This window comes from Mus caroli, chromosome 12 (genome assembly GCF_900094665.2).
Source record: "Mus caroli chromosome 12, CAROLI_EIJ_v1.1, whole genome shotgun sequence".
NCBI lineage: Eukaryota > Metazoa > Chordata > Mammalia > Rodentia > Muridae > Mus > Mus caroli.
In genome coordinates this window covers 94,909,652-94,936,640 of record NC_034581.1, presented here as the reverse complement: position 1 = coordinate 94,936,640, position 26,989 = coordinate 94,909,652, and the positions used below count along the sequence as shown (strand labels likewise).

Below are 26,989 nucleotides of genomic sequence, written 5' to 3'. Positions count from 1 at the left end.
CATGGTGCGAGCATGTGCACATGTACACACATACACACACACACCACAATTTTCTTTATAAGGAAAAGGTTTAGCAGCTGTTAACTTTGGCTATTAGTTTGTTATACTAGCCTTTCTGCTTTTCTGGAGGTTTGAAATTGTGCAAGATAAAATCTAAACAGCCAAGCCAATGTGATTATATTTGCGCTGTAGAGAGACCATGCTCTGGGCTGGTAACCTGGAAACAGAATCCTTAAGGACAGTTCAAGATGAGAAGTGCTGAGCAGGGAAGCCCAGTAAGGCTTGGTGCATGGACTGGAGAGTGCTAGCCTGGCATCAGGCACCTGCTCCAGGAAGAATTACCTAGTGATAGCAGGCCACACACGACTAGGTTGGGTCAGTGACTTGGGGTTGGCAACAGGCAATAGCTGAAGCTAAGGCAAAAATCATAGAGAGGAAGCAAGAGAGAGGCCAAGAGCACAGTCCATGGCGTGCCAGCACTTAGGGAGCAGGAGAGAAGTAACACTCATGGGAAATCTAGGCTCTGACCAGTCAATCATGCGGGTGCCACTGCTCGTCCCTGTAGAAGGGATTTGGCTGTGACTCTACCAGATCCCACGTCCTTGAGCTCAGTCCTCTCTGCTCTCCATGCGGGATTCGGCCAGCCCTGCTCCTACACCGTGCAGAAGGAGGAGCTCAGACAGCACAGCCTCTCTTGGCTACACATCAGGAGCAGACATGGCTTGAATTAGACACAGTTTCCACACAAAAGAGCTGAGGCCTCTGGGCAAGTTGCCTTCCTCCTCTGGGCCTCGGTTCTTCTCTCCATGAGGGATGGTGGTGACCACCCTAGCAGGAGTAAGCCATGATCTCACATGTGAGCTAGAGGCCTGCAGGTGTGTCAAATGACAAATGTTTAGACGTATGAAGACGTATGGTGCCTGTTCTCCAGGCTGGTAACAACAGTGATCTGCTGAGAGGAGCACACACACACACACACACACACACACACACACACACACACTGGCCTGGGATCCTGCCTAGCCAAGAGTTGACTCTTGATTAGATCTATAATTGAAATTCTGGCCAGTGTCCTTCTAAATGCAGCAGAAGCCACTAGCCTGCCACAGAGCAGCCTCTGACAGTGGATGCTGTGTCTTCATAAATAAAGAAGCTCGGCCCCTCCCTATAGGAGTCCAGGGCCCTGCAGGTTCTCTCTCATCCTCTGCACCAGGCTGCCAGATCTAGACAGATGCATGGGGCCGGAGCCAAAGATCCCTGCGGAGATCTCCCAGAACAAAATAGAAGCAAAATCTGCTTCTTCCTAAGGACAACATGCGAGTCTCCAGGCCCTCCAAAGCAAGGCAGGTCAATCGAGTTATAATTGGCTCTCTAATTAGAACTCCCACAAGCTGTTAAATTCTTTACCTGCCGCCTGCGTTTTATACAAAGGTAACAAATACACTTGTGCCTTTGATTAAAGAGCCAGCTACAGTCACCAGCTTCCTGCTGGCAGCAGCCCCCTCCAGCCACCACTACCTCACTCAGATGCCTGCACACCCACCAGCAAGCATCACAGGCAACAGAGCTGTCAGCTCAGAAGGATCTCTGGGAAGTCAAGCTCAGAGGTCATGTTGCTGGCAACCAGGGGGAAGCTGCAGAGAGTTAGCCATGTTTCCAGGGTGACGCATTCCTAGGGAGATGCATAGAGCCTGGGGCCCCTACCAGAGCTGCTCCATGCTAAAGAAAGTTCATCCTGTGCCCCTCTGTATTCTCAGTGCTGAAAGGAAATTGGGGTTTGTGCTGTTCCCTTCAACCCTCAAGAGAGCAGTATGGTTTGGACACTGATATTGGTGTCTGGCGACTCTAGTGTCACCTGAAGGCACACCAGCATTTGGAAGGGGACTGGTCTCACTTACCCAGCGCTGAAGCCAAAAAGCATAGCCTTCTCTAACAGCAAGCTCACATCGATAGCATGAAGCTAGTCTTGATAGAAGGACTTACTTTGTAGAAAATGGCAAATGCCACACATCTGGGTTTTTTTTCTTCCAGAGAGCCATTCTGGCCGTTATATATATCACTTGCACTCATGGGCCAGAGAGGGAATTGCTGTTAAGGAGGGAAGCAGAGAGACATCAGAGGGACCATGGATAAAGAACACTCAAGGCCACGCCTCAGAAGATGCTATGGTGCTGAGCAGAGGCAGGGCTGAAGGAACCGGGAAAGGAAGAACTGCAGAACTGCCCAGGCCAGGGCCAGAAAGAGTAGTGGCTAAGAGTAGACAATTCGGAGCAGAAGCAACAGCATCTAGAACATAGCTCTGACATGCACTGGAGATCTGTCTGACCAGGACATGTCATGTTTCCTCTACAGCAATCATGCCAACCTCTTGTCTGCCCTCAGGGATGTAGACATGGTTCTGGCCTAGCATAAGCTCCTCACCTCAGTACCTGACCTTCCTCCCAAAACAGCAGCATGAAAGTCACATGGGAAATACGAGACTCCTCCAGGCCCCCAGGATACAAGCATGAGGTTCCCTGTGCACTTGCCCCTCCTCCATTCTTTAGGAAAGAGGGGCCTTCCTTTTAGCAGAGTGTACAGCCAGAACAAGAACTGCCTGTAACAGGGGCATAGGACTGATGCTGGATCACAGTGCCAGTAACAGGTCACCTCTGGGTGTGACCATACCAGGTTAAAGCATAAAGTGACCATTACCTTTCCTGAATCTGTAGTCTGAACACGTCTCTGTGAGCAGAATAGCCGCAGGAGTGATGGTGGATGCTTTAACTTATTCTAATTTTCTCGTCTCCCTCCGAGTCATTGTCCAAGACTGCAGGCCCCCATTTTGTGTCAGCCACAGCCTGATGCATAGCAGGGACCACATACAAATGAGCTCAGTGCCTGTTCCAAGGCAGGTGAGCAGCACCTCCCACGCTCCTCTCCTCTCAGCACTGACTGGGAACTCTTGAGGCCATGCCTCTGATCTTGATGCTGATTTATTCTGCACTGAATCGGGAAATGGTGAGAGCTCTGTGCAGGGAACGAAAGCGCCTGCTGTGCCTCTCTTCTCCCCAGGAACTCTGCAGTGGAAACCTTCCTCTTTGCACAGCCACACTGTCCCCAGCCTGGTCACTATCTTTCTAGGGTCTGAGTTGAGAGCACTTGGTGGGGGACAGGGCGTGGGGGCAGGGGGGGTGTTACTCAAACAAACAATAGTGAAAGCTTGCTTCCAGGCAACCTTGATACAGGGCTTCCCCTGTGCTGGTTTACCAGCAAAGCACAGATGTGGAGAGGAATGGCTGAGTGGGGCCTCGTGCTGGACAGTAAGACCCACCCCTCTTTCCCATCCAGATAGAGGACGGTGAGCTGTCTTGTTATTTTGGGGACAATTTTTCCAAGGCTAATCAGTTTTAGTGTCCCCCTCATTGGAAAATGTCTTATCATTTCTGTTTGTTCCTATTTAAAAATGGAAAAATAATTCTTGCCAGACCCTGGCAGGGATGTGGTTAGGTGCTGGCCAAAGTGACCGCATCCATCCTGTCAGGTAGTAAATCATCCTTGTGTTTGTACCCTGGTGAGTCAGATGACGGCCATCCTCTCTGGTGCCCTGGCTGTGGAGACCACTGAGGCTTTGTGTCATTTTGGCAGCCCTCTTGCAGCTGGCATTCGCCATTTAAAGTCCAGATGGGCCCAGAGAAGTCACGTCTCCAGGCAACGTTCAGGGATGGGTGTGGAAACTGACACCTTCCACACAGCGTGCTACACTTGGTCAGGAGTACATTTGACAGAGAAGCTGGGCGAGATGGGTAATGGACAGAGCTAGGACCTAGCGCCCACTCTGTGGTCATCACCAGAGTACCTATAGTAACGGAGGGGGGGGGTGTGTGAAATGGCTCAGAATCAACAGTATGCATTGTCTGCACCTCAAGTGCCCAGAGGTAAAAAGTGAGTAAGTAAACGTGGCCTCTGCCTCAGTGACCCTAGGGTTCCCTAGTCTAGCAGCTGGTGGCCTCTGCTCTGTACTGTTGACTTCTTAGGCTTTCCAAGTTTCCTATAAATCCTGGAGCCTCTGGCACTCTCAGCCCAAATCTGCTCATCTGCTTACTCCTGAGACGACAGAAAGGGAACTCCCGGGCCGGGCTGCACTTAGTAAGCTCACATGTGCAGAGTGGGAGCAGAACTGCCCCCTTCCCTCCTGGTCCCAAGGGCTGCTCTCCTAGGGCGATTTTGCATCTCGCTCAGCCTCTTTCTCTTGCCCAGCCTCTTCCTTGAGAAGCCTTTCTGGCCACATCAGCCACTACTTTTCAAGTCCTGGGACAACATGAACATTGAGGATGCAGTAATCTCCTAGAATATGGAGTAAATAACAGGCCTGACTAGTCATATACTCTGTATCTTTCTTTTCCAGACTGAAAAGTGAGACTCTTAGAGAGACAAGCCTTAGTCTATGTTAGCAGTCGGTCGTAGATCACATAGTAGGGTGGAGACGGGGTGCCCCAGCCCTGCCTTCTGCCCAGGCACCTCACTAAGTCTGCTGGAGCCAGGCTTTTGCTTGCAGTGCTTGGTGGAAAATGGTCAGACTGAGTCCAGAGAACACCCACAAAGGCATGGCTTCCCTTCCTGTCCTAAGAAGAGGCTGGCACTGGGGTCAGGTACTATTGTTTGGATATTTTACACTACCATAGGCTCCTTTGTTTGAATACTTGGTTCTCAACTGATGGTGCTGTTTAGGAAGGAGTAGAACCTTGAGGGGGGTAGGGCCTAGCTTGAGGAACTGGGTCACAGGTAATCAGGTTTAAGGCTGATAGCTCCGCCCCTCTGCTTTCTAGTCCATCAAGATGTAAGCAACCAGCCTCATACTTCTGCCACCACAGCCAAGAGCACCTGCTTACCTCGAGCCTTCTCTATTTCTTCTTGTCTAGAATTTGGTCATGGAGATGAGACAAGGATTGTACCAAGTGGGGCCCACCAGGCCATGGGGAAGGGATCCAGGCTTGGGCCACAATAGCAGGGTCAGGATCTCTAAGTGTCCCCCTCTCAGGCCCTGGGACTCTAGGAAAGCCTCAGAATAGTAGCCCTTTTGTTGACTGGTTACATAGAAATTGTTGTGACCATGACAGGCCCATAGTTGGAAGCCCTCTGCCCTTCCCAACAAGGGCCCTGAAAATGTCCCACCTATATCCATGTCCCCTCTAGGGAAGCTGGGCCTCTGATGTGGAAACAGTGGTCTCAGACAGCTGTGCTCCTGCACCCTGCCTGGAATGGCATACCACCTTTCCAAACAGGCAGGGACAGTAGTCTCTTCTGAGACAGGTAGGGCCCCTGGGAGATAATTAGCACCAGACTTTCCATTGTGTGGATCAGTTGGGCCATGGGGAAGCGCTTGACTTCAAGGCTGTTCTGCCTCATTGTTTTCTGCCCAACTTGTTGTTGAAGGTAGATAAAAATAAATAAATAAGTCAACCAGGGAGATGTATAAATAAGTCAACAGGAGTCTCCTGCCCATTGCCAGTGGAAAAGTACCAGTAAGGGCAGTCAGGTAGCACCCACAGAATAGGACACACTGCCTAGGGAATGGCAGTCGCCACAGCATCAGGACCGAAGCACTTCTCTCCTAAGAGCAAGTCAGGCTCAGCCTATGATCTCATCCCACTGCAGCAAAGTACCAGCTTAATGTGGCAGTTGGGGGCGGGGAAGCTAAAGAGGTTCAGTTTGGACTATTGGCAGGGACTGGACTACATCCAGCTTCAGAGTGAGACAGGTGCATACCATCCCCACATCTTGGGGAGGCCCAGGGCTTCCTTGTCACTGTCTTCCACCCCCATCAGTGGCCCTGGCTCTCTGCTAACTGGATGTCCTTTGATGCTACTTAGGATTGGCTGGCCTGACACTTCCTCAAGTGGGTCAGCACACCAGGCAGAGCTGCGGGGGCTGTGACTGTGCTTCTGTGCTGACTGGTGGCTTAATTTGTGAGCATCATGCCTCAGGCTGCTGCCAGAGGGAACTCCTCTGGTGCTGGGATTCCCCACAGCCCCCTGCCTGACTTCCAGGGCCCTTGCTTGCAGTAACACCAAGCACCAGGTGCTCAGACACCAGGGCCACTGGTATTCCCTGTCTCAGGGCCAGGGGGCAGCACCCAGATTGCCTAGATATGATTTTCTAAGACAGTGTGACCTCAGAGAAGAGCTGAGACACAGTGTCTTTCTAGTATAAAAGCTACATCTCCTCTTTCCTGATTAGAAAAATCATTGCACATTAATCCCAAGGGCAAGCGAAGTTGTCTGGGGCCAGGGCACTGTGCCCAGGCAGAGTGCCTGGTCCTGACATTGTTGGTAACAGTAAGCCCCTGCTCCTCTGCCTCACTGCCTTCTGATTGGGCATGTGACTGTTATCAGATGAGCTCATCTTCTCAAGAGCCAGGCACCTGGTGTGTCCACCAGGAGGAATTAGATACATGTCTTCTGTCTGTCTCACAGCCACCTCAGGGTCACAGCTCCTCCCCTCCAGTTAAGTGGACCCTAAGCTTCCCCCTCCCCATGCACTTAGCAGGTAGGTAAGCGAGTTATGTCTTGTCATCTGGGATGCTTCCTGTAGCTTCCTTCCTTCAGGCAGACATTGGTTCTGTACACTTAAGAGACAGCCCTGCTCTGCTCAAGACACCAGAGCAGGACAAGACTCAAAGCAGGTCTAGTCTCCAGGCCTAGGCCTGGGCCCTTCAGGGGATAGGAAGTATGGCCCTGAGACAGTTTACCCGAGTCTCTAGCAGGCCACGCGGTACAGGCACAGTGGTGCTGAGATACCCCCTGCTCTTCCGCGCATTCATGGATGGAGGAGAGAGCGAGAAGCTGTTCTGTTGTAGCAGAATTAGCAAAGCCTGTCCTGGGGATACAGATGCTGCTCTGTGGCTCACTTATGCAGTCCCAGCATAGGGGCTGTTTAGGGAAAAAATATGTCTGCTCAAGATTCATACTGACTTTCTTGTCATTGTAAGTATTTCATCATGGCAGCCATCAACACCATTGCCCTGGCACTTGGTGTATAAGTATGTGGTATAGACGTGGACTTCCTTCAGAACCCTGAAGATGGGCCAGGGCTGGGTGAGGAGTTATTGATCTCTTTGTTCCCCTTCCCAATGAAGCCACATTGAATAAATCCCTTTCTCTTCTGATTTAAAGAAGTATACAGAACTGCATAGTTAGTAATATAAAACATAGCATCTATATCCGGCCTTTAACAGATTGGTTATTGGGGAGCTAACCTCCCCACAGATCCTGAAGAGTGCCTGTGCTTGCTTTCTAGCAATTAGCCTCCACTATCCCCACCCCACCCATAAAATAAGGGTGCTGGCCATTGGGACACTCCTGTTACCTACTGTCCTCTGCCCCAACTGCATCCTGAATTCCTTCTGTGGGAGGGGGTGGTCTTTGGGACATCTCAGGCCCTGGAAGTGGCTAGCCAGTTGGCTCTGGTCCCTCCCCAAAACTAACCCATTGATCCCCAGTTCTCTAAAAGGCCACCACAGCCTATAGGTATATTGGCACTAATGCTGAGTACCCCCTTTCAAAGAAATTAGGGCAGAGGAAATTGAAGGCCTGGCTGAATGGGCCCTCGGGCTTACAGCCAGACTTCTGCCAGTGTCAACTGCCTAACAGCCCATCCCTCTAGCATCTCTAATTGCAGAACCACTCCTCTAGGATATTTCAAACCATCCTGAAATGAAGTCGTGTTAAAAGATTCTGCCAGCCATGTGAATTTAAAAAATATTCAAAAAGAATACCTATGAAGAAAAGCCATCTTCATGTTTTCCCAAGACTTAATGATAACTTTTTCTGAACTCACAGTGAGGCCTCTTCCATTGAGGACCTACATGATGCAGAATGCAGTCATATGGAGAGAGATTTGAATTTACCATCCCTGTAAAGCCCAAAGGGAGGGAAGGGAGGGGAGAGGAAGGGAGGGAGGGAAGGAGGGAGGGAGGGAAGGAGGAGGGAGGGTGGGCGCTATTACAGAAGTTCCTTCAGGTCTTTAAAGGCTGCCAGGCAGAAGGGGACCGACCCATGTGACTTCAGGAAAGCATCAGAGCTCGGGGATTAGAGAGACTGGCTCATTAGAGGTCCATTAGTGCCAGGGATACTGGGGGAATAGCAAGATCCTGGTCACAGGAAGATGCAAGAGGAGGCCCCCTGCTGAGGAGAGGCCCGGGACCAGAAGCCCTGTCAACTGAGTACTGCTGTTCTGTAGTTGATTGGCTCTCAAGCACACAAGAATCAGAGGTTGGTTTGCTGCTGAGTTAGTTTGTTGCTAGAAGGCCTAGGCACCCGAAGACACATTTCTTCAAATAATGCATTTGACACGGAAAAGGAGCCCCATGGGAAAGCAGCCTCCTGTCCTCAGGTGTCACTTGTGAAAAGAGGCCTGCCATCTATGTGGGGCAGCAAGGGTCTCACATGAGGGGCACCAGGCCCTTTTCTCCTGGTGTTTGCAGCACCCTTCAGAGGCATATGCTAAGTGCACCCTACCCCCTGCCCCAAGCCAACACCTCCTCCTCCTTTCTGCCTAGCATACCATATCCCAGTTCTGACTCGGTGCTGCCTACAAGATTGGTGGTGGTAGTAGCAGTAGTAGTTAACTTAGAGGAGAGGAGGAGGAGGCAGCCCTTGTTTGGGTCCTGACATTCAAATGGGGCTGGGGGTTGTAGTGTAGTGTGAAGGGCAGAGGCCACGGGGATTAGAGAAAGTTACCTTTCTCCCCAGCCCTGGAGAAAGGCCACATAGCACCAAGCTTGGCCTCAGTCAGTGGCTCTAGAGCTCTCTCCTCAACCCGCTGATGACCTTTGGCAGAAGTCCCTCTCTGCAGTGTGACAGAGCTCTGGCAGCTGGCAGATGGCATTTCCCTGCTATCCTTTGTCCCTGCAGCCTCCCTGCTGCTGCCCTTCAGCCCTGGTCCCCAGAGCAGAACTCGAGCTGCCCTTGCTGTTCTGGAGGCAGAGCAGCGTCATAAATGCTCTGTCCTCACTGGAGTGCCTGGAGGCCACCCAGGGGTGGTAGCAGAAGCCATGTGCTAGGGAGAGAGCTGCATGCAAACACAGTGGGGTATCTGCTGCCCTACATCCGCAGTGGGCACCAGGTTGTCAGGAAGGCCTTGGCATGAGCTGGGTTAAAAAACAGAGTAAATAGACTCGGGCTGCAAAGCCAGCCCTACTCTGTTCTGAAAGAAGATAGGGTTACCTGACCTTCCGGGTTCCTTCTCCAGGGAGCCAAGTGGCAGTGTGTAAGCCCCTCCTGCGGCCTGCTCTGGTGGGTGTGGACAGAAGAGTGAAGGCAGGTGGCTGGACTGAGGATGCCTGGCACAGAGCCAGATTGACATAGTTATCCTGGACACATACACTTGCCTGACCTCTGCTCTGAGCAAACAAAGGAAACAGAAGACAGCCTGGTGGAAAAACAGGCCTCAGCCATAGATGCTGGGATCCAGATAGTGAAACCAAGGACAGCCCACCCCCCCCCACACACACACACACCACCACCACCACCACCACCACCTACAGGCACTGCTTCAGTTCTTCTGCAGGGGTCAGTGGGAAGCAGGGTGGACTGATAACAGTCCCCTGAGCTACATCACAAAGTGCTCATGCCCAGAACAGACAGCTCTTCTAATGTTTCAGAGGAGGAAGGTGGCTGTGGAGAGGTTCAGGGCCACCCAAGGCTCTGTGTTCCAGGGCTACTACCAACCATCCTGACAAAGCCATTGTTCCCTGTGGGCTTCTGAGAGTGGAACTAGTTCACTGTCAATCTCTGATTTAAGGAAACACTTGTTAAAATATCCCTGGCTTATTGTCTTCTTCCTGGTCAGTGGTGTATGCTGCCCCTCATCATCCAAGTTGCCGTGAGTACAGAGCCAGGCCTGTGCCTGTCCTAGCAAGCCTGTGTCTTTGAGCCCACCTCTCTCTGGAGCAGACAGTCCCACACTACTCCAGTTGACCATCATAGCACATGCAAAGCCAGGGCAGGGTACTGGTCTGGAACTGTACTAGCTTAATGCTTAGGTCATATTCCTGAATCCAAGATTTTTCAGGGCTTGCTGAGGTGATGGGGTTCACCCAGTCCCTGCCCTGTCATCTGTCACAGCAAAGCTCAGTGAGGAAATGGGGCTGGAGGGCATTCTCTGCAGTTAGAACACCTCTCGCAGACAGCTCAGCAAACTCTTGACTCTACCATCGACTCCTTGTACACTGAAAACTCATACAAGCCGCTGGCCCCAGGTGTTTGTCTGCCTCTGGTTTTTGAGGACACCAAACATCACTGCCTTGAGCCACTTGCCCTAACCCTGCTCCCTGCAGGGTTGCAATGATGGCATTTCTGACCTACAAGTGGGAACAAAGCTATTAAAAGTCCAGTGAGTGGCAGCTGGAGACGGCATGGGGAATGACAGGGAGCAAGAGTCATCCATACCGTCTGGAGAGTGCTCAGTACTCACTGTCCAGACACCGCTGGGAAGAAAAGGGACACCTGGCCCCAACTACATGGAGATCACCTCCCCATGCCAATACCCCTGGGACTAGCACAGACTGTGGCCTGCCTGGAGCTCAGCAAATGACTGCCCTTGCTCTTGGGCAGAGCACCATGGAGATGTCCAAGACTCCCAGAGGAGCTTTGGTCTTGACTCGTGAACCCACAGCCTTCCCGAGGTTCCTGTATACTCCCTAGGCATGTGGCAAGGTGTTGAGTCTAGGGCAGCAATTACCACAACAAAAAGGCAGACGCTAATTGCCCTCAAACTAGCCAAGTCCATTTTATCTCACTTGAAATAACAGGTTTAATTTAATCCTTTATTTCTAATTTGGTGCATCACCAAGATCTTATTTGTATAAAACACCTGATTAGAATAATTACAAGCTTGGGAAGCTGCCTGCATTTGTGTCTGGTGAAAAGACTAGCAAGGAGCTCCTTCTTCCCTGCACTCTGCGCGCATGCGTGCGTGCGTGCGTGCGTCACAGTTCCAGTCTCAGTTCCACTGATGGCCATAGGTGCTTGGCCTGTGGCACAGATCTGTAGTAGCACCCACCCTGGTGGTGGTCGAAGATGATGGGGGTAGCGCAAGCACCTAGCACTGAATAAGGGCTCAATGCCACTAGACATTGTTGCTGCTCTTTAAGACAGGCCTGAATTGCACCTACCCGTGTGTGTCACAGGACATCACCCCATAGGCTGTGTCCACTTTGATGCTGGGGAGGGAATTGTGAGTCTAGGGTCATGGAGTATGTCGTCAGCCTCCCTCTCTCTTGCTTGTTCTCTTGACCTACTTGAGGGGAGCAGTGGATCTTGGGCTCCTCGGGAAATCGGGAGGCCCGGGATTTTGATGGAACTGGAGTTCACCAGGCTGATGGAGGCTGGGGAAGTGAGAGGGACTCAGCAATGTGTCCAGTGACAGCCAGCCTGGCAGGACTATGAAAAGGCTACAGCCAGCTGGCAGAGGGAACAGTTCAATGCAGACCTCGGGAGTGGAGCTTCCTGTCTTTGGAGAGGAAAAGAGGCAGGGCCTGTGGGCCTGGAAGGGATGTCAGTGCTCTGTTACAGAATTGTTCTTCAAGGCCAGGGCTGAAAGAAGGCCTCTGGGGCATGGAAGGGCTGGGTCACATAGCCAACTGCCAGCCACTTCTGGCCAACCTTCTGGTTAGCAAGAGCATGCTGTGGTCGTTCCTCTAGTGTGGCTGATTTCCCAGCTGGCCTCGACTCACTGGGGAGATAGAGCGAGACCTACCTTTCCATCCTATGACAAGCTCACACTGGCTTTAGGAATTAATTTCAAAGAACACATTGTTTGGCAAGCTCTGAGGTCATCCGAGAGTGGCAGTCTGTCTTGACCTTAACCTAACCACTAGGGGACCACAGAGACCCCACGCACCACCCCCAGCCAGTGCCTAGAACTGTGGATGTCAGTTACTCCCACCCACCAGGGCTTTCAGCAGTGTAGACTTGCTCTTCCCTGGAGCCCGTAGTAGGCCCCAGCCATATTCAGTAGCTGCCATATCAGAACAGACGTCCTAGCCTAGGGACTGGGCCTGCTTCAGCAGAGTGAAGCCAATGGCCAGGCGTCTGCTGTCTGCACTGCAGTGGTTATATTCACTCCCTCAGTAAGGCCAGCCCCAGGACTGATCATCTCCCTGTTCCTACCCAGTTCCCTTCCTCTCTAAGAGGGGTGGAGAGGCTGAGGAGACAGCCATACACACTGAGCCCTGCTCTCTGTGACGGCCTGTCTGCCATCATCATCGCCTCCTGCTCCTCCTCCTCATCCACTAAGATTTTCTGAACCCTGTCCCCCCAGAACTAGGGTTCTCCCTTCTAGAACCCCCAGTGGAGGGCCTCCACAAGGCTTCTTGGCTGCCATCCCACTGACCACCAACCAGCTCTTCCCAGCAGGTGGCTCAGGAGCAGGTGGCTCAGAGCAGGTGTCCCGAGGGTCAGCTGGAGTTAACCCTAGATAGCACCTGCTGCAGGTGCTGACTTCCTGACTGCTCTGAGTGATCACCATCTGCCCCTGTTCTTATGGTGATGTCACCTGCATGTGGCTCAGGCCACAGCTGCTCCTACTTCAGTGTCCTCACTGCCTGTCCCAGTGTTTTGGGTTCCCAAATGAAAGACAGACAGACAGGCTGACAGACAGACAGTACTGACTGACAGACTGACACACAGACACAGACAAACACACACACACACATTTTAATATGCCTTAAACAGCTCAATGGCTGGGCCACTTCCAAACCTCCACATGACTAACACCTCCCCTCTGGTATTTCTGAGTTTCCTGCAGCCCCCCTGGGCTGAGTATTTCAGCACCTACACAGTGGCTGTGTTCTCTGTCCAGCACACCTCAAGTGTGGCTCTGCTCCTTTCCTGGCATGGCAGCTCTCCCTCTTCCTGCTCCTTCCTTAGTCCCTGGCCCAGAAAACCTAGAGTCCCACCTGTCCCCCTGCCCAGCCATTGGCCACCAACAACTCTATTTACAAATTAAAGCCAACTTGGGGCAGGGGCCCTTGATGTGTGGATTCTCCTGCAATTTTGGGGGCCAAATTAACATAATACATGCAGTATTAGACCAAGTCCACAACCGTTGGGATCATATTTGAGCAATGTCAGGCCATGTCAAAATCTTGGGCAGGAAAATTATCCACCATAAAGATGTCAGCTTCTTCATGCACTTGTACATCAATATACAGTTTGATTCCTTAAGGGACTGACCAAATGATTGTCATATAATCGTTCAAGGAAGGATGATCAGGAAATATTTCAAAGCAGATGGTAGAGAGGAAAGACTTTAATCCTGCCTGTTAAAATATGACTCATAGTTGTGGAAGCTAAAACAGGGTGATGCTGAAACAGAGGGTACCTGGGTGGCTCACTGGAACATAGAGATGGCCCCTGCTCTGGTTACTGTCTGCTGTAAGACAGAGCCAGTGCCCCATGGAGGGAAGGGCAAGCACGATTAGCCATTTGGTGTCATGCACAGCAGCAGACACCCAGGCCTGCCTGCTAAGGCAAAATAAGCTCCTTAAAGCAGGACGAGTCACAAGACAGTGAAAGATTGTCGGTCCTGTAAGGGTGCTAACTTTGTAAGCTAGGGTGCTTTGTAAGCCACCCATCCCAGATTTAGAGCCGTTCGTGAATCCCATCTGACAACTGAGAACACGGCTGCAGTTAAGATCGCTTACTGCTCTTGCAGAGGATCCAGTTCAGTCTCCAGCATCCACATGGCAGCTCACAAGCAACTGCAATTTTAGTTCCAGGGGATTCTATGCCTTCTCCTGACGTCTGTGGGCTCCTGAACACACATGGTGCACATAAACTCACACAGGAACACACACGTATACACAAAAATAATAAATAAATGTGGGGGTGGGGCAGGGGATCTTGATTCAGAGAGGACTCAAAGATGACGGTGGTAGAAGATAGTCTTCTAAAAGGTCCAGAGGAAAGGGGGGTCGGCTAACCTTGGTTATCACAGAAGTGCAGATCTCGGCAGAGGGGGGACCACAAGAACTCATCTTAGCACAAAAAGAACATGGACGGGGGGGGGGGGGGGAACCTCCACAGCAGCAGACCAGAGAAGCTGACCTTCACAGGAAAGTGTGCAACACACTAAAAGTTAGAGTCAGGGCCTCTAACAATGACTGCCACTTTGGAGACATTTATCCTAAAGAGAGACTCTCCAAATAACCGAAGGCAACTGTGAGGAATGGGGACACCAGACTCCCCCACCCTCCATTCTCCACCCAGATCGGTGCCCCATGTCTGTTTATGAACCAATAGTAAGAGTCTCTCAGTCAGTTCATCTCACTAGAAGCTGCTCGAGCTATAAAAAACTAACAGTCCAGTAAAGAGTGGCTGCACTTGACTTTAGAAGGCAGAGGCAGGGGGATTGTCACAAATTGCAGGTCAGTGTGGGTCTACAAAGTGAAATTCCATTCAAAGGACAGAGTAACACTTTCTGGAAAGACGGTCATAGATGTGTGACATTCAAGAGTAGAGGTTGGCCATGACCTCAGTGTCACCACACAAAGGAAAGGCGAGTTACATAAGAGTGTGGCCATTAGATGAAAAAGCACTTACTGACCTGCACAGCTGGGAAACGTGTCTGTGGTCAGATATTTGGGGATCAACACGGACACCCTGACTAAAGTGGAAAGGTGACTTCTGTGGGCAGCTGAGCAAGGCTGAGCACCGTACATTAGCACGAGGCACTTGATTAAGGCAAGAGACTAGGAATTATTTTTTTAAATGTCATATCCAGTGATGCCACAGATGATAGATGCCCTCCCATACAGGCTGGTGCCGGCTAGGACACGACAGGTCAGCCATACTGAGTTACTGTGGACCGTTCCAGTTTGTTGATTCTTGAGACATTTTCAGATAAGTCATATAAAACTGCCTTTCATTTGGTTTCTGATTTGGGGGTGGTGTAGTTGTTATTCTGATTTGGGTGGCAGTGTCACTTGCTTTGTTTTTGAGGCAGGGTCTTACCGCAGCCCAGAGTTACCACCTCACCTACTACTTCTACAGCCCCCTGAACGCAGTGAGCCACACATCAATCTACAACTGCCCTGCTTGTAGTTGAAAGATGGATTTCAGTAGTTTCATGTGGTCAAACAGTGTCTTCAGCTGCTGCTCCTAAGTTCAGGAGTTGGCAAGAACATGTGTGCCAAGAGTAGGAGGTACATTCCTAACTCCGAGCCCAGGTCACATAGGTACTTGGCCCTCCTTGAGTGTCTGACTGTCTGTCTCCGCAGGCTCTGGTCCTTCACCAGCTGGGCCGCTACAGTCTAGCTGAGAAGATTCTCCGGGATGCAGTGCAGGTGAATTCCACAGCCCACGAGGTCTGGAACGGGCTGGGCGAGGTCCTCCAAGCTCAGGGTAACGACGCAGCAGCCACCGAGTGCTTCCTGACAGCCTTGGAACTGGAGGCCAGCAGCCCTGCTGTACCCTTCACTGTCATCCCCCGTGTGCTCTGAAGGGCCACCCGCCTCACCTGCCACACAGGCTCAGATGCTCCGTGCAAGCTGCCGGGGCCATCCTGTCACTCAGTGGACGCATCTGCAGAACCGAGGCCCTGGATGGATATGTAACCAGAGTGGATTAACCTCACCAACCCAGAATCATTGCTCTCTGCTCCTGCATCCATTCATTCTTGTTTTTGCCAGATCCATGATTGTCCTCTGAATCTACTGATGTCCCCAATGGATTATGTGCCATATTCAGTTAGTCGACGCCTGAGTTTTAAGTAAAATGATTACGGACTTAATCAGCGAATGTAGAAGAAGATATTCCAGGTAAAAATTCAGTGGCAGAACAGATTATTTTTATCAGTGCTGTAATGAAAGCAACTGTCCTGTCCTCTGACCACCCCGACACCTCTCCTGCCCCGCCCTCAGCCCAAAACCAAATGTGAATTTTCTGTTTCCCACCTCAGTACTTGTCCATGCCAGGACACCAGCTGACAACGTCTCGGTCTCATTGTCACCAGTTGTACCATGTGGTGAATTACTGTTCTCTCCTTAGAACAAAGCCTGAGTCTAAGAATATTTATATTTTACCAATATATGGCTGTTACAAGAGAAGGAAATATGAGTTATTTAAGTTTAACTTTTTTATGTGAATTCAGAGTTTATTTATCGATGGAAATATGTACAAAGAAGCTTCAAATGGAATATTTACCGACATTCCTTATACATGACAGACACTTGGCTAAACAGGAAGATGATGTTAATAAAAAAAATGATTTTTAAATGGACCCCTGGCTTTTGTCTTTCACAAAGCTGGCAGACCAGAGAACAGCCATCGCTCATCTATGAGGTGCAGGCTCTCCCATTCCGGAGCCTGCCCTGAACAGTCCGCCTGGGCACAGGGAGGGGCCTACATCAGCTGTGCAGGCAGCCGCTAGAGAGAGCCTCAGGCCTGGCCCCTTATTCCAAGTCTGAGCTGTGTGTGTTCTTTTCTCCTTCCTGGCCTCTAGCTCCTCACTCCCATTCATTCATTCATTCATTCATTCATGGGTGAAGAGACATGGGGTCAAGACACTTACCTGGGGAAACTACCTGGCAAAAAGGGCCTGAGGCTTTACCTCTGCTAGATGTCAGGGTCTGCCCTGTGCAGAGAGGCTTTGGGGACTGGGCCATGTGGGAGATACCATAATTCCAGTAATGCTGACTGTGACCCAGAGTAAAGGGTCACATAGTGAGGGGCCACGCCACCATCGCACAGAGAATAGTCAGGGACACCTTATAAAGCAACACAAGCTGGAGCAAACTGGGTGGATCCCTAAGAGAGGGGCACCTCCTACAGAGGCAAGAAGAGCTGGAGCCAAGGTCAGAGCCCAGAGAGCATCCTACCCTATGAGCCTCCAGCACAGCCATGCTACAGTAGAGTTGGTGACACACTGGCTGAGAGGGCCTGGGGCAGTAGAAGGGACTTCCTAAGAGAAGCTAACCATGTGGCCTGCCACCTCTCCTTGATGTCCTTCACTCAGGATATAAGCACTCCAACATCAGCCACTTTAAAGATCTCAGCCAGCTTCATCCGTGCCCCGCCCCCAGCCACCTCTCAAAGTCATAACTAGAGGTAGGGGAATCCTGTAGTATGGAAAACGGCAGCCTGGAGCATGGTGCCAGCTCATCATGGTCTCCTGGATAGCTAGTCCTATCTCTGCTCACACTTTCCCCTCTTCCCACTCTTCTTCTCTGTCTTTTGCCTGTTCCAAAAGTGTCCACACACTTGGCCCCAGACCCTAAGACCTGGCTGCGGTCCTGTCTGGGGAGATCAGCAGTTGACAGGATGCACAGGGCCTCAGCGACCACACACATACACACACACAGACACACACACACACACACACACACGCAAGCAAGCCATGTCGTGTCTGAGGAGGCAGCCTCTCCACACTCACTGCCTCAGCTCTTGCCAATTTTGCCACCCCACTGGTCACTCATTTCCTGCTATTCCCAGCCACACGTCACTGTCACCAGATAAAACCAGGAAAAGGACATCCTGCAGACGTCTCACACGCAGACACAGGAGCTTCAAATAACCCAGGCTGTGGCCTGCTCTGTAAGGTCTTGCCCTGGGAAACTCCCACTCGCTCTGTACCTCCCAGGTGACCCTGAGTCAGTCCCTCTCAGGGCTTACTGCCAGAAGGGGACAGTTGCCCCTCCCAGCATGCTACTGTGTTAAGACTTGAGTCAGCAGGCAGCTATTAGGGTTGTGGGGTGCCAGGCTTGGAACACAGGGGATCAATCACTTCACAGGGCTACCATTCAGAGCTTTGGTGCTAGGCCTGCCTGCAGGACCCCTCTGAGACACAGACCCTGACTGGGCTTGGGGGCAAGGTGTGGCAAGAAGATGGTGGGCACCTTCTGCAGGTCTGCCCCACGGCCACCACCAGGAGCCCCAGCTGGCCAGCTTGCTATCCACAGCCTCCACCGTGGTTCCCCATTGCCTGTCTGCCATTTGACCCCTGACATTCTCTGAGAACAATAGGGCTCCCTAGTGACCACCTGGCAGTGGGTCATATAGATCTGGCTACAGTCCCAGCTATGATTATTTATGCTACCTTTAATGGAGAAGGAGCATTAATCTTAAATCTCCAAGATGAAGACAGCGACTTCCCCTCAGGACTGCTGGGCATATTCATAGGCCCATTCACGCCATGCTTGCCAGGCCAAGCAAGCCAATCGCACCAAGGGTTTCCTCCTTTGTACAAGGCGAGTGTCCCTTGAGATACTCCAAAGTCTCCTGCTACCCGGATGGATTCATGGATGTGGAAGGCAAGATAAACACCCTGGCATTCAAGGAGACAGAGGCGATGGTGAGGGACCAAGTGAAAATGTAGACTGTGTTTGGCACAGAACCTGGCCCATCCTGCCCGCCAACCTCAAATCTCCTTGGCTTTCTTTGCTCCAGAGAGAGCATGGGTAGGCTCTGGGTGCTGCTGAAGTCTAAGGTATGATGTGAAGCTCAAACCACAGCCGCCTGAGGCAGAGCCCTGAGAGCCAAAGCTTGGCCTTGGAGTCAGCTGGGCCCCCAGACCTGAGGACCCTTACTTAGAGGACTCAGTAGGCCTCAGAGTCCCAGCTTCTTCGTGTGCCAGATGGTGAGAGCAGGTTACTGCTAAGATTCAGAAGGAATGTCAACCCTGAGCACGTGACTAGCCTCACAGAACATTCTCCTACAGTGGTGCCTGTTGTACAGCCACCTGTCTGCCCACGAGCTGAGCCCAGCACACACACATCCATACCCACACAGCTCCACGGGCCACACAAGAGGGTCCAAACCAGGTCTCAGCCCCACCCCCATCCTGCTGACTCTCACTACACTCCAGAGGTATGGATCCAGAAGATGGGGCTCCCCGAGTCTTCCTGGCATGAACCTCATCTAAGTGGCACCGAGGCCTTTGCTTGTTCAGCCTTTGTACCTGGAGCATCCTGCATGACAGACCCAGAGGCCTGGACTGGGGAGCAGGGTATCTAAGCTGGGGGCTGGGAAGACACACAGCAAAGCAGGGTGTGAACAGATGACTACTGGAGAGAGATAGTCAACTCAGGGCTGGTTGGGGGTGTTTTACATCAGGTAGTCAAGGGCTTAAAGACCTGCCCATCTTCAAATCACAGGGAAACCCCACCCTGGGAAGAGAACCAAGCTTCCCTAGATGAGAAAACATAATCAACCTGAGGCCCTTCTCGTTTCCACACACGGTTGTCTGGATGTAACTAGTGTCAACCTTGCCACTAAAAACCAATGGGCAGGATGGCCCAGTGCAGGGCTGAGGACCTGAGTTTGATCCTAGAACCCATATGGTAGGAGAGACTTAACTCTTCCACATTATCCTCCAGCCTCCACATACACACTGTGGCAGATGTGCCCACACATAAGTAGATAAGTAGATAGACAGGCAGGCAATAGATTCATAGATGACAGATTGATGATAGATATAGATAGATGATCGATAGATAGACAGACAGACAGACAGACAATAAAACAATAGATTCATAGATAGATAGATAGATAGATAGATAGATAGATAGATAGATAGACAGATGATAGGTGATTTTTTTAAATAAAAATAAAGAGAGAGCGGAGCTCAGACCAGTGATATTTTAAGTAGTGTTTTCAAATTCTCTGACTCTCCACTTTTAGAGAGATTTCACAAATTTCACCCCAGTGTTTTTTAAAGTCTCCCTTATGTCTGGCTGCTCCCATCTGCATGAAGCAGACAGGCTCCTGAGTGAGGACAAAGCTGGAGGTGGTTTGAGCATTGCATCTCCCAAGGTCCCTGGTGTTCAAAAGCTTGGTCTGCAACATGGCACCATGGAAGATGGTAGAACCTTTGGAGGAGAGGCCTAATTGAAGACCTTAGGCCATCAGAGTTGTGCCCAGGAGAAATCGTTCCGATGGTCCTCCTTGGTAATTCTCATGAGAGGCTCGTTGGTCCCCAGTTTGGCCTCACCCAGCATTCTCCTCTTCCTGTTCAAGACGTACTCCGTCTTGAACAGTATGAACGGTATGAACAGGAAGGTTCATACCGTTGCCATGAGATCCTCATTGGACCTGAGCCAGTTCAGGCACCGTGTCCATGAATCACCAAAACTGTGAGCAAAATAAACCTCTTTCTGTTCTTGAGTTAGTTTGCTACCAGAGTTTCCTTATAGTCACACTGAGCTGGGCAATACACCTGCCTGCCACTTTGCTTTAACGGTGCGGTTTCTCTTTTATTACGATAAAATACATGCTCACCATATCACGGTCCTTTTCCTGCTAGAACCAAATGCCCCAGAGCTACGTGGGCACTTTGAAACTACACCCATTTATTACTTTTGCAGCTCTGGGGAAAGTCTGAAGTAGGTTCTATGGGGTCAAAACCAAGGCGAAGGCAAGATGGAGTCCATCTGAGTGTGTCACTGGGAAAAGCCATCCCTCCCAGTGTCCCAGTCTCCGGGCTGCTCTCATCACACACCTCCTTCCATCTCCAAAGCCAGAAGTGGCAGGGCTCCTGCATTTGCAAAGGCTCCAGTTGCAGAAGCTGCGAGATCCAAGGTGGGGTTGGGGAAGCATCAGGAGAGGACCTCCTAGCTCTATCATCCCACGATGGAGGAGTCAGGGAAGGAGGATGGAAGAGAAGCCCAACCCATCTCTAAGAACTCACACCCATCATGCCAGCATTAACACATGAGTGAGGAGTGCCCACAGCGCTCATCTTTTAAAGGCCCTGCCTCTTAATCCTGCTCTCATGCCATCAGATTTCTAACACATACATTTGACGGGCATGTTCAAGCCATAGCACTCCCAAACTGCTCACCCTTATCACCCTTCATTTCAGACACCTCGAACCCTCTGGGCGAGTTTAATGCATGTCTCCCACCCACAGGCTTCTGAGTACAAACTTCCAGGTGCCAACTCACCAGCGCCAGCGTGTGTGTTTCTGATCAGAATTCCTTATCTGTCATCTGTGCGTGACAGGATGGACTCAAGTGAATAAAACACAATACAAGAGGTAGCTCAGGGTCCTTGCCATGTTACAGATGGGAAACCTGAGACTCAGGGCCAGGAGGTGACTCCAAAAACAGCCTGCACTATCCAGAACACACCTGACCCTGCGACCGACCCATCCATGACCTCCCTGTGGAAACAGAGCAAAAGCTATCAGCGACAACCATGTGATGAAATGCCTAGCGGCTGGCCATGGAGGAAGTGTAGATCTAAGCCACAGTTCAATGCTGCCTCGCTCCCCCTCCCACCCTCAACCCCCTCAGGATGTCAGTTTGAAAATACAGGACAGGGTCCTGTACTGGTAAAGGCATATGTCACCAACCTTGGTTACTTGAGATCCTTGAAGTCGTTTTGATTCCTGGAACCCTCATGGTAGAAGGAAAGAACCAACGCCCACAAGTTGTCTCTGACCTCCACATGCATGCTGTGGGTACACACAAACATATGTACATAAAAATAAAATAAGCAAATAATTAAAAAAGAAGAAAACAGACAGTTGCAAGTATCGGAGGGAAAGGGTGCTGAAACTGTATGTGAAGTAGTGCTGCCATTTTAGAAAATATTTGGGTGGTTTGATAAAAACCTGCTGGGTGGTGGTGGCAGCGGCAGCGCACACCTTTGATCCCAGCACTCAGACAAAGGTAAGCTAATCTCTGTGAGTTCAAGGCCAGCCTGGTCTACAAAGCAGGTTCCAGGACAGTCAGGGCTCCACAGAGAAACCCTGTCTCAAGAAGAAAAATAAAATAAGATAAAAAAAAAAAAACTTAAATCCAAGGACCCAAGAATCCCTTCAATATTTACCCCACAGAAAAGGAAATACATGCCCATCCAAGGGCTGGCACCCAAACCTCCAACAACTCTGTATATAACATCCCCAAATAGAAACCCTGTGCATGTCTGCCCACAGATGACAGGTAACCAGTTTTGCTGTGCCTTTGGAATGAGATGACACTTGGTGATATATGGGTGAATGACAGGTACATGCAAAGAAATGGCTGAATCTCAAGATGCTACTGCCAGTTAGAGAAGCCATTCAGCTAGAGCAAGCTATGTGGCCCCACTGATTCCCAGACTCCAGGATCTCCAGTGAGCTAACCCACGTTCACTGAGAGCATACCCAGGGTGGCCGGGGCAGCAAGGCAGTTGTCATAGAAAAGGAAAAAGACTTTGGGGATGATCCATAAATTGACTGTCATAATCATGGTGATAGCTTCATAGCAGTAGATATATTTCCACACATATTACACTGGACACTGCAAATATGGACAGGTTCTTTGATGTCAGTTATACCTTTAAAGGTTGTAGTTGAAGATTTACTAATTCTGTATATGCATGTGCTTGTGTGTAGGTATGCGCACATGAGTGCAGGTGCCCCCCGAGGCCAGAAGAGGGCGCTGGATCCTTTGGAGCTGGAGTTACTGGTGGTTGTGAGCCACCTGAAGTGGGGTACTTAAAACCAAACCACAGTTCTCTCAAAGAGCAGTAAGTGCTCTTAACCATTGAATTATCTCTTTAGCCCTGAAAGAATATTTTAAAACAATAGGAACTGACAAGGAGATGGGGCTAAAGACAGTTGTCCAACCCCCACTTGAAACATGAGCTAATCTTCACATACCTTATACCCCCCCAAGAACCTGGGTCAGCAGTAGTACTTCTGTGAACCAGAAGGCCTGAACCCAGAAACCCCAGGCTGGTTAGCCAAAGGCGGGTTACTTGCTGGGCTCTTATGGTAAGAGGTCTACATGAGACTCCTTCAAAGGGCACAACCCGTTTTGGGGAGGGTGTGGGAATCTCCTATTTTCCCCCGCTATAAAACAAAACACATGATGCTACATGCACTTGGGATTTTCAACACAATTGGCTAAAAATAGCCTGGGCCACCACAGCCCGATTCCTTTTTAGGAAGGGTTCCAGCAACCCAGCCTGTTCTAGCAGCCAACTCAGGAAGTGAAGGCTCAGCCGGGCAGAGCTTGTGTCAGGGCCGAGGATGAGCCCACGGGGATCCTTTGCTTGTTCTGGCCACCCCAGTCTCCCAGCTTACTGAAAGCCAAGCTTCCAGGAGCACATGTGACATGGGCAACAGCCTCCTCATCCTTGTCTCTCACAGGGCTGGGCCCCCATGGTCCTGTGCACTGGGATACCCCGCATTGTTTCTCACTACCTCAGTTTCCCTATCTGGAAAGGAGTCTCCATTTCCTTGTCTTATTGTCCCCAGAGCTGGCACATGCCAGCCAGATGGTGGAGGTGGGCAGACCTGGAAATGTGTGAAGGGTAGTATCCACATAAGGACCATGGAGGTTACCAGTGACATTATTAGTCAGCAGACTCCCCTGGGATAAAGAGGACATTTCTTTTTTTTTTTTGGTTTTTCGAGACAGGGTTTCTCTGTATAGCCCTGGCTGTCCTGGAACTCACTTTGTAGACCAGACTGGCCTCGAACTCAGAAATCCGCCTGCCTCTGCCTCCCGAGTGCTGGGATTAAAGGCGTGCGCCACCACGCCCGGCTAAAGAGGACATTTCTAATGAAGGGTTGAGCGGCTCTTCCTTCACTATCAAGCTTTTGTCCTTTCACAGGCAAGCCCTGATGCTCAGAAACACATCAGCCCAAGGCGCAAGCCTTCGACAAGGAGATAAATAGGCAGCAGCTTGCAGGTCTGTTCCTTTGCCCATGCCTCTGCAGACACACCCCGGCCTTGGGGAGCCCAGCAGATGGGGGAAGCAAAGGCTCGGCCATGCCAAATGTCATAGGTTTTTATCCAAGCAGAGGCACAGCCAGCCCAGAGTGAAGACCTTCCTCTGCTCTTTCAGCGACCCCCTCTGCCACTGGGTCGTCCTGACAGAGGCCCGGACGGTGACGCCAATGGTTGAGTGTTGAAGTCCCTCTCCTGTGCACCTGCAGTGTTCCTGATACTCTTCCAGTCCTGAAGGCCCAGTTTTCATCTCTGAGAGTCCATAGCCCAAAAGAGAAGACTCCAAGAACTTAAATTTCAAAATTATCTAGAACCTTCAAATTCTCACAATCTGGCCCCAGCTACCTGCTCTGTCCCTTGCTGTCTAGCTCCCCAACTCAAGCAGCTAGAGGGTACCCTTTGCCTCTCAGGAGAAGCAGGAGAGAGAAACTGGCCTTGTGGGTCTGAGTTTTCTTTGGTTTGGAAGAGATGCAGACACACCTACAAGAATGACCTCAGGCCGATCACCACAGAAAACCATCCCCCAGTTTATCACAGCCACCTTCCACCCACTCATAGTCAGAGACACTGAGGCGAGTGACATCTCAGTCATGGTCCCTGCTCTATTTCATCCAACAGCCTGGGCCTTTCTTACTTCAAAACTTCCCATTGCAGGGTCTGGAAAGAAGGTTCAGTCAATAAAGCTGTTGCTTTGTGAGTTCGATCCCAAGAACCCATGTAAAACACTGGGTATGGTAGGTTGAGTTTGTAACCCCCAGTTCTGAGGAAGCCAACCCAGTAGGACTCCTAGCCTCTCAAGCTCACCAGACGAGTCCTAGGCCCATTGTAAGACTCTGCCTCAGAAACCAAGGTGGGCAGCTCCTGAAGGTCCATGCCCCAGGTGGACCTCTAGCCTCCACCTGCATGGCACACACATGAATTTGCATGCATACATATAGACAGACATATGCACAAAAGTAGTCTCCAGTGGCGTCACTGACACACTCAGACAAAGGGATGGAGCCTCACACAGCTACCTTTCTGTGGGTTGAACAGACATGTCAGTTGAGGGAGGAATACCCTAGCCAGTCTCCAGGGTCTGGAAGCAAACGTTTCCTTGGGACAAGATTATTCAACTCTTAAGACTGGGTGATGGCTACAACATACATATACAGCTTGATGACTGTTTTAATAGTTAATAACCCTGACTACAACCCCTTCAAAATTCACACATTATGTTATTAGCTATGCATCTATGAAATCATGGCATAGTGTTCCAAAGAGACCGGAGACCCCAGCGAGTTTAAAGTTCGGGTGAGGTGGGTGGTGGGTGGTAGAGACATCCTCGTGAAGACAGCGGGGTGCAGAGGAGGTATGGGATGTGGAACAGTTGGAGGGTGGACTGGGAGGGAAATAAAATCTGGAGTGTAAAAAAAAATTAATAAAAAATAATAAAAATTAAAAAAAAAATCACACATTAAAGCCCTCCCGCTCAATGCCTCAGGCTTTTATAGAGTCTCGCATACCTTTAGTCCCAGCACTTGGGAAACAGAGTCAGATGGATCTCTGTGAGTTCAAGACCAGCCTGGTCTACATAGTGGGTTCCAGGACAACCAGGGCTACATAGTAAGACTCTTGTCTCAAAACAACAAACAACAACAAAAACAAAACAAAATAAAAGGGATCCCTGATGTGGACCTACTCTAAGAAGAGGTCTCTGGAAAAGAACATAGCTTTATTGCTGCTAAGCTACGTTAACCCTGGGCCTACACACACACACACACACACACACACACACACACACACACACACACTCCAGCTCAACACACTCCCCCATTGGAGCAGAAAAGAAGGGGGCTGAGCTGACCCCCGCCCCCCAGCACTCCAGTATCCGCCTCCTCTCAGCTGCTAGGCCTCCTGCCACGGGCTGCAGTTACCCTAGCAACCAGCATGAGCTCAAAGCCTGAAGCCGAAGGCCTAGCTTTTCTATCACTCACACCACGGCGCCCACGCTGAGTGGGCTTCTCTGGTGGTACCTAGCTTCGCTAAGGACAGGAAGTAGAGTTTTACTCCACATGGCCCTTCCCCAGTCTTCCCCAAAAATGTTCAGCCGAGGGGTGAAAGATCAAATGACAGGCACGAAGATAGGCTTTCAGCTTTAGGCTCAAGAAGCCAGAGAAGGCCTGAAGCTGGGAGAGAGAGTGGGGGCCCAGTCCATGGTACAGACAGGGCAGCTCAGTCCTTTGGTCTCCGCTACACCCAACCAGAACCAAGAAGCAGCCACGACATGGCCTCCAGACTGGGGTCTCTCCTCCTGCAACCTGTAGACTATTCTTCTGACCAGCTTTAGGCTAGACTGCCTTTCAGATCCCCTCTATGGGCCTCTGCATCAATCATGAACATCCGTCCCCACACGGTCTCTGCGAACACCAGGTTCTCCCCTGGGCTCTCGGCCAGCAGGCTCTGTTAAGATGATGCTGACTCTGCCTGCCATTCAGCTAAATGCCATGCCCACTGAACACCTGCCCTTGTGCCAAGCACAACACACAAGAACTCAGCAGGCAGTACTCTCGTGCCCTTTCCCACCAGGCCCCAGAGGTGTGGGGAGGGAACAGAGGACTGTCAGCCTCTCTCGTCCTGGCCAAGACACATGATCAGCAACACCCTGTGTGTCAGTCCTGGCTTCGATGTGGATCTTGTGTGACCTTGGCTCTGCTAAGGCCACCTCTGGGCTCCACCCGACACCACTGTGGATTTGGGGGGTGAGGGGGAATAAAGGCGCCTCACTACTGCTCCCTGTAAAGTCAAATCAGATCATGATGAGAGGCCCCGCAGTTCCCTCCTCTCCCTCACACCTCGACTCATGCCCCCATGCCTCTCCACACACCCTCACACCGCCCCACGCCCACCAAGCCTTCCCACACACCCCAAGCCTCCCACGCCCCCCTCCTGTGCTCCTCATGCCCCAAACCCACCCCCGCACCGCAAGAAGCACTGTTTGGTTCATAGCAGGCACGCAGCCAGGAGGTTTGGAATCTAGTCCCCGCACTGTCTCCAATGGCTCCCATGCCCGCTAGAGCTCCCATCCGGAGCATCCGTTTCACCAGCGAGGCAGGGAGCTGAGGCTTTCTGAGGGTTCTGAACTTCTGTCATGTGACCTGCAGGTCAGCTACAAGACAGGTACAGAGAACTCAGGAAGAGCCAATGGTACCTCGGTTTCTCTGTTAGTCAGCTACAACACACACGTGGCCCCAATAGTGTTCCCTCCCCAATGTCTGTTAGCTACGGGACATATCAGGAACCAGGGAC

The 26,989-nt window shown here is 51.0% G+C and overlaps 1 protein-coding gene and 1 long non-coding RNA gene across 7 annotated transcripts in view; one reads left to right on the top strand and one right to left on the bottom strand.

The window, feature by feature from the left end:
- The window catches only part of Ttc7b (tetratricopeptide repeat domain 7B), a 215,049-nt gene extending 198,786 nt beyond the window's left edge, over window positions 1-16,263 (top strand). For all 6 annotated transcript variants that reach the window (XM_021179207.1, XM_029484578.1, XM_029484576.1 and 3 more), the window contains one exon: window positions 15,263-16,263. In XM_021179207.1, the coding sequence (XP_021034866.1) occupies window positions 15,263-15,484 (222 nt within the window). In that variant the 3' untranslated portion in view covers window positions 15,485-16,263. The remainder of the gene's footprint in view (window positions 1-15,262) is intronic.
- LOC110307015 lies at window positions 14,738-26,781 on the bottom strand. Its single transcript, XR_002379345.1, has 4 exons — window positions 26,656-26,781; window positions 21,334-21,435; window positions 15,938-16,076; window positions 14,738-15,566 (listed from the first exon to the last, which is right to left on the bottom strand). It is a non-coding gene; the product is annotated as an uncharacterized LOC110307015 (long non-coding RNA).
- Window positions 26,782-26,989: the final 208 nt, after the last annotated feature.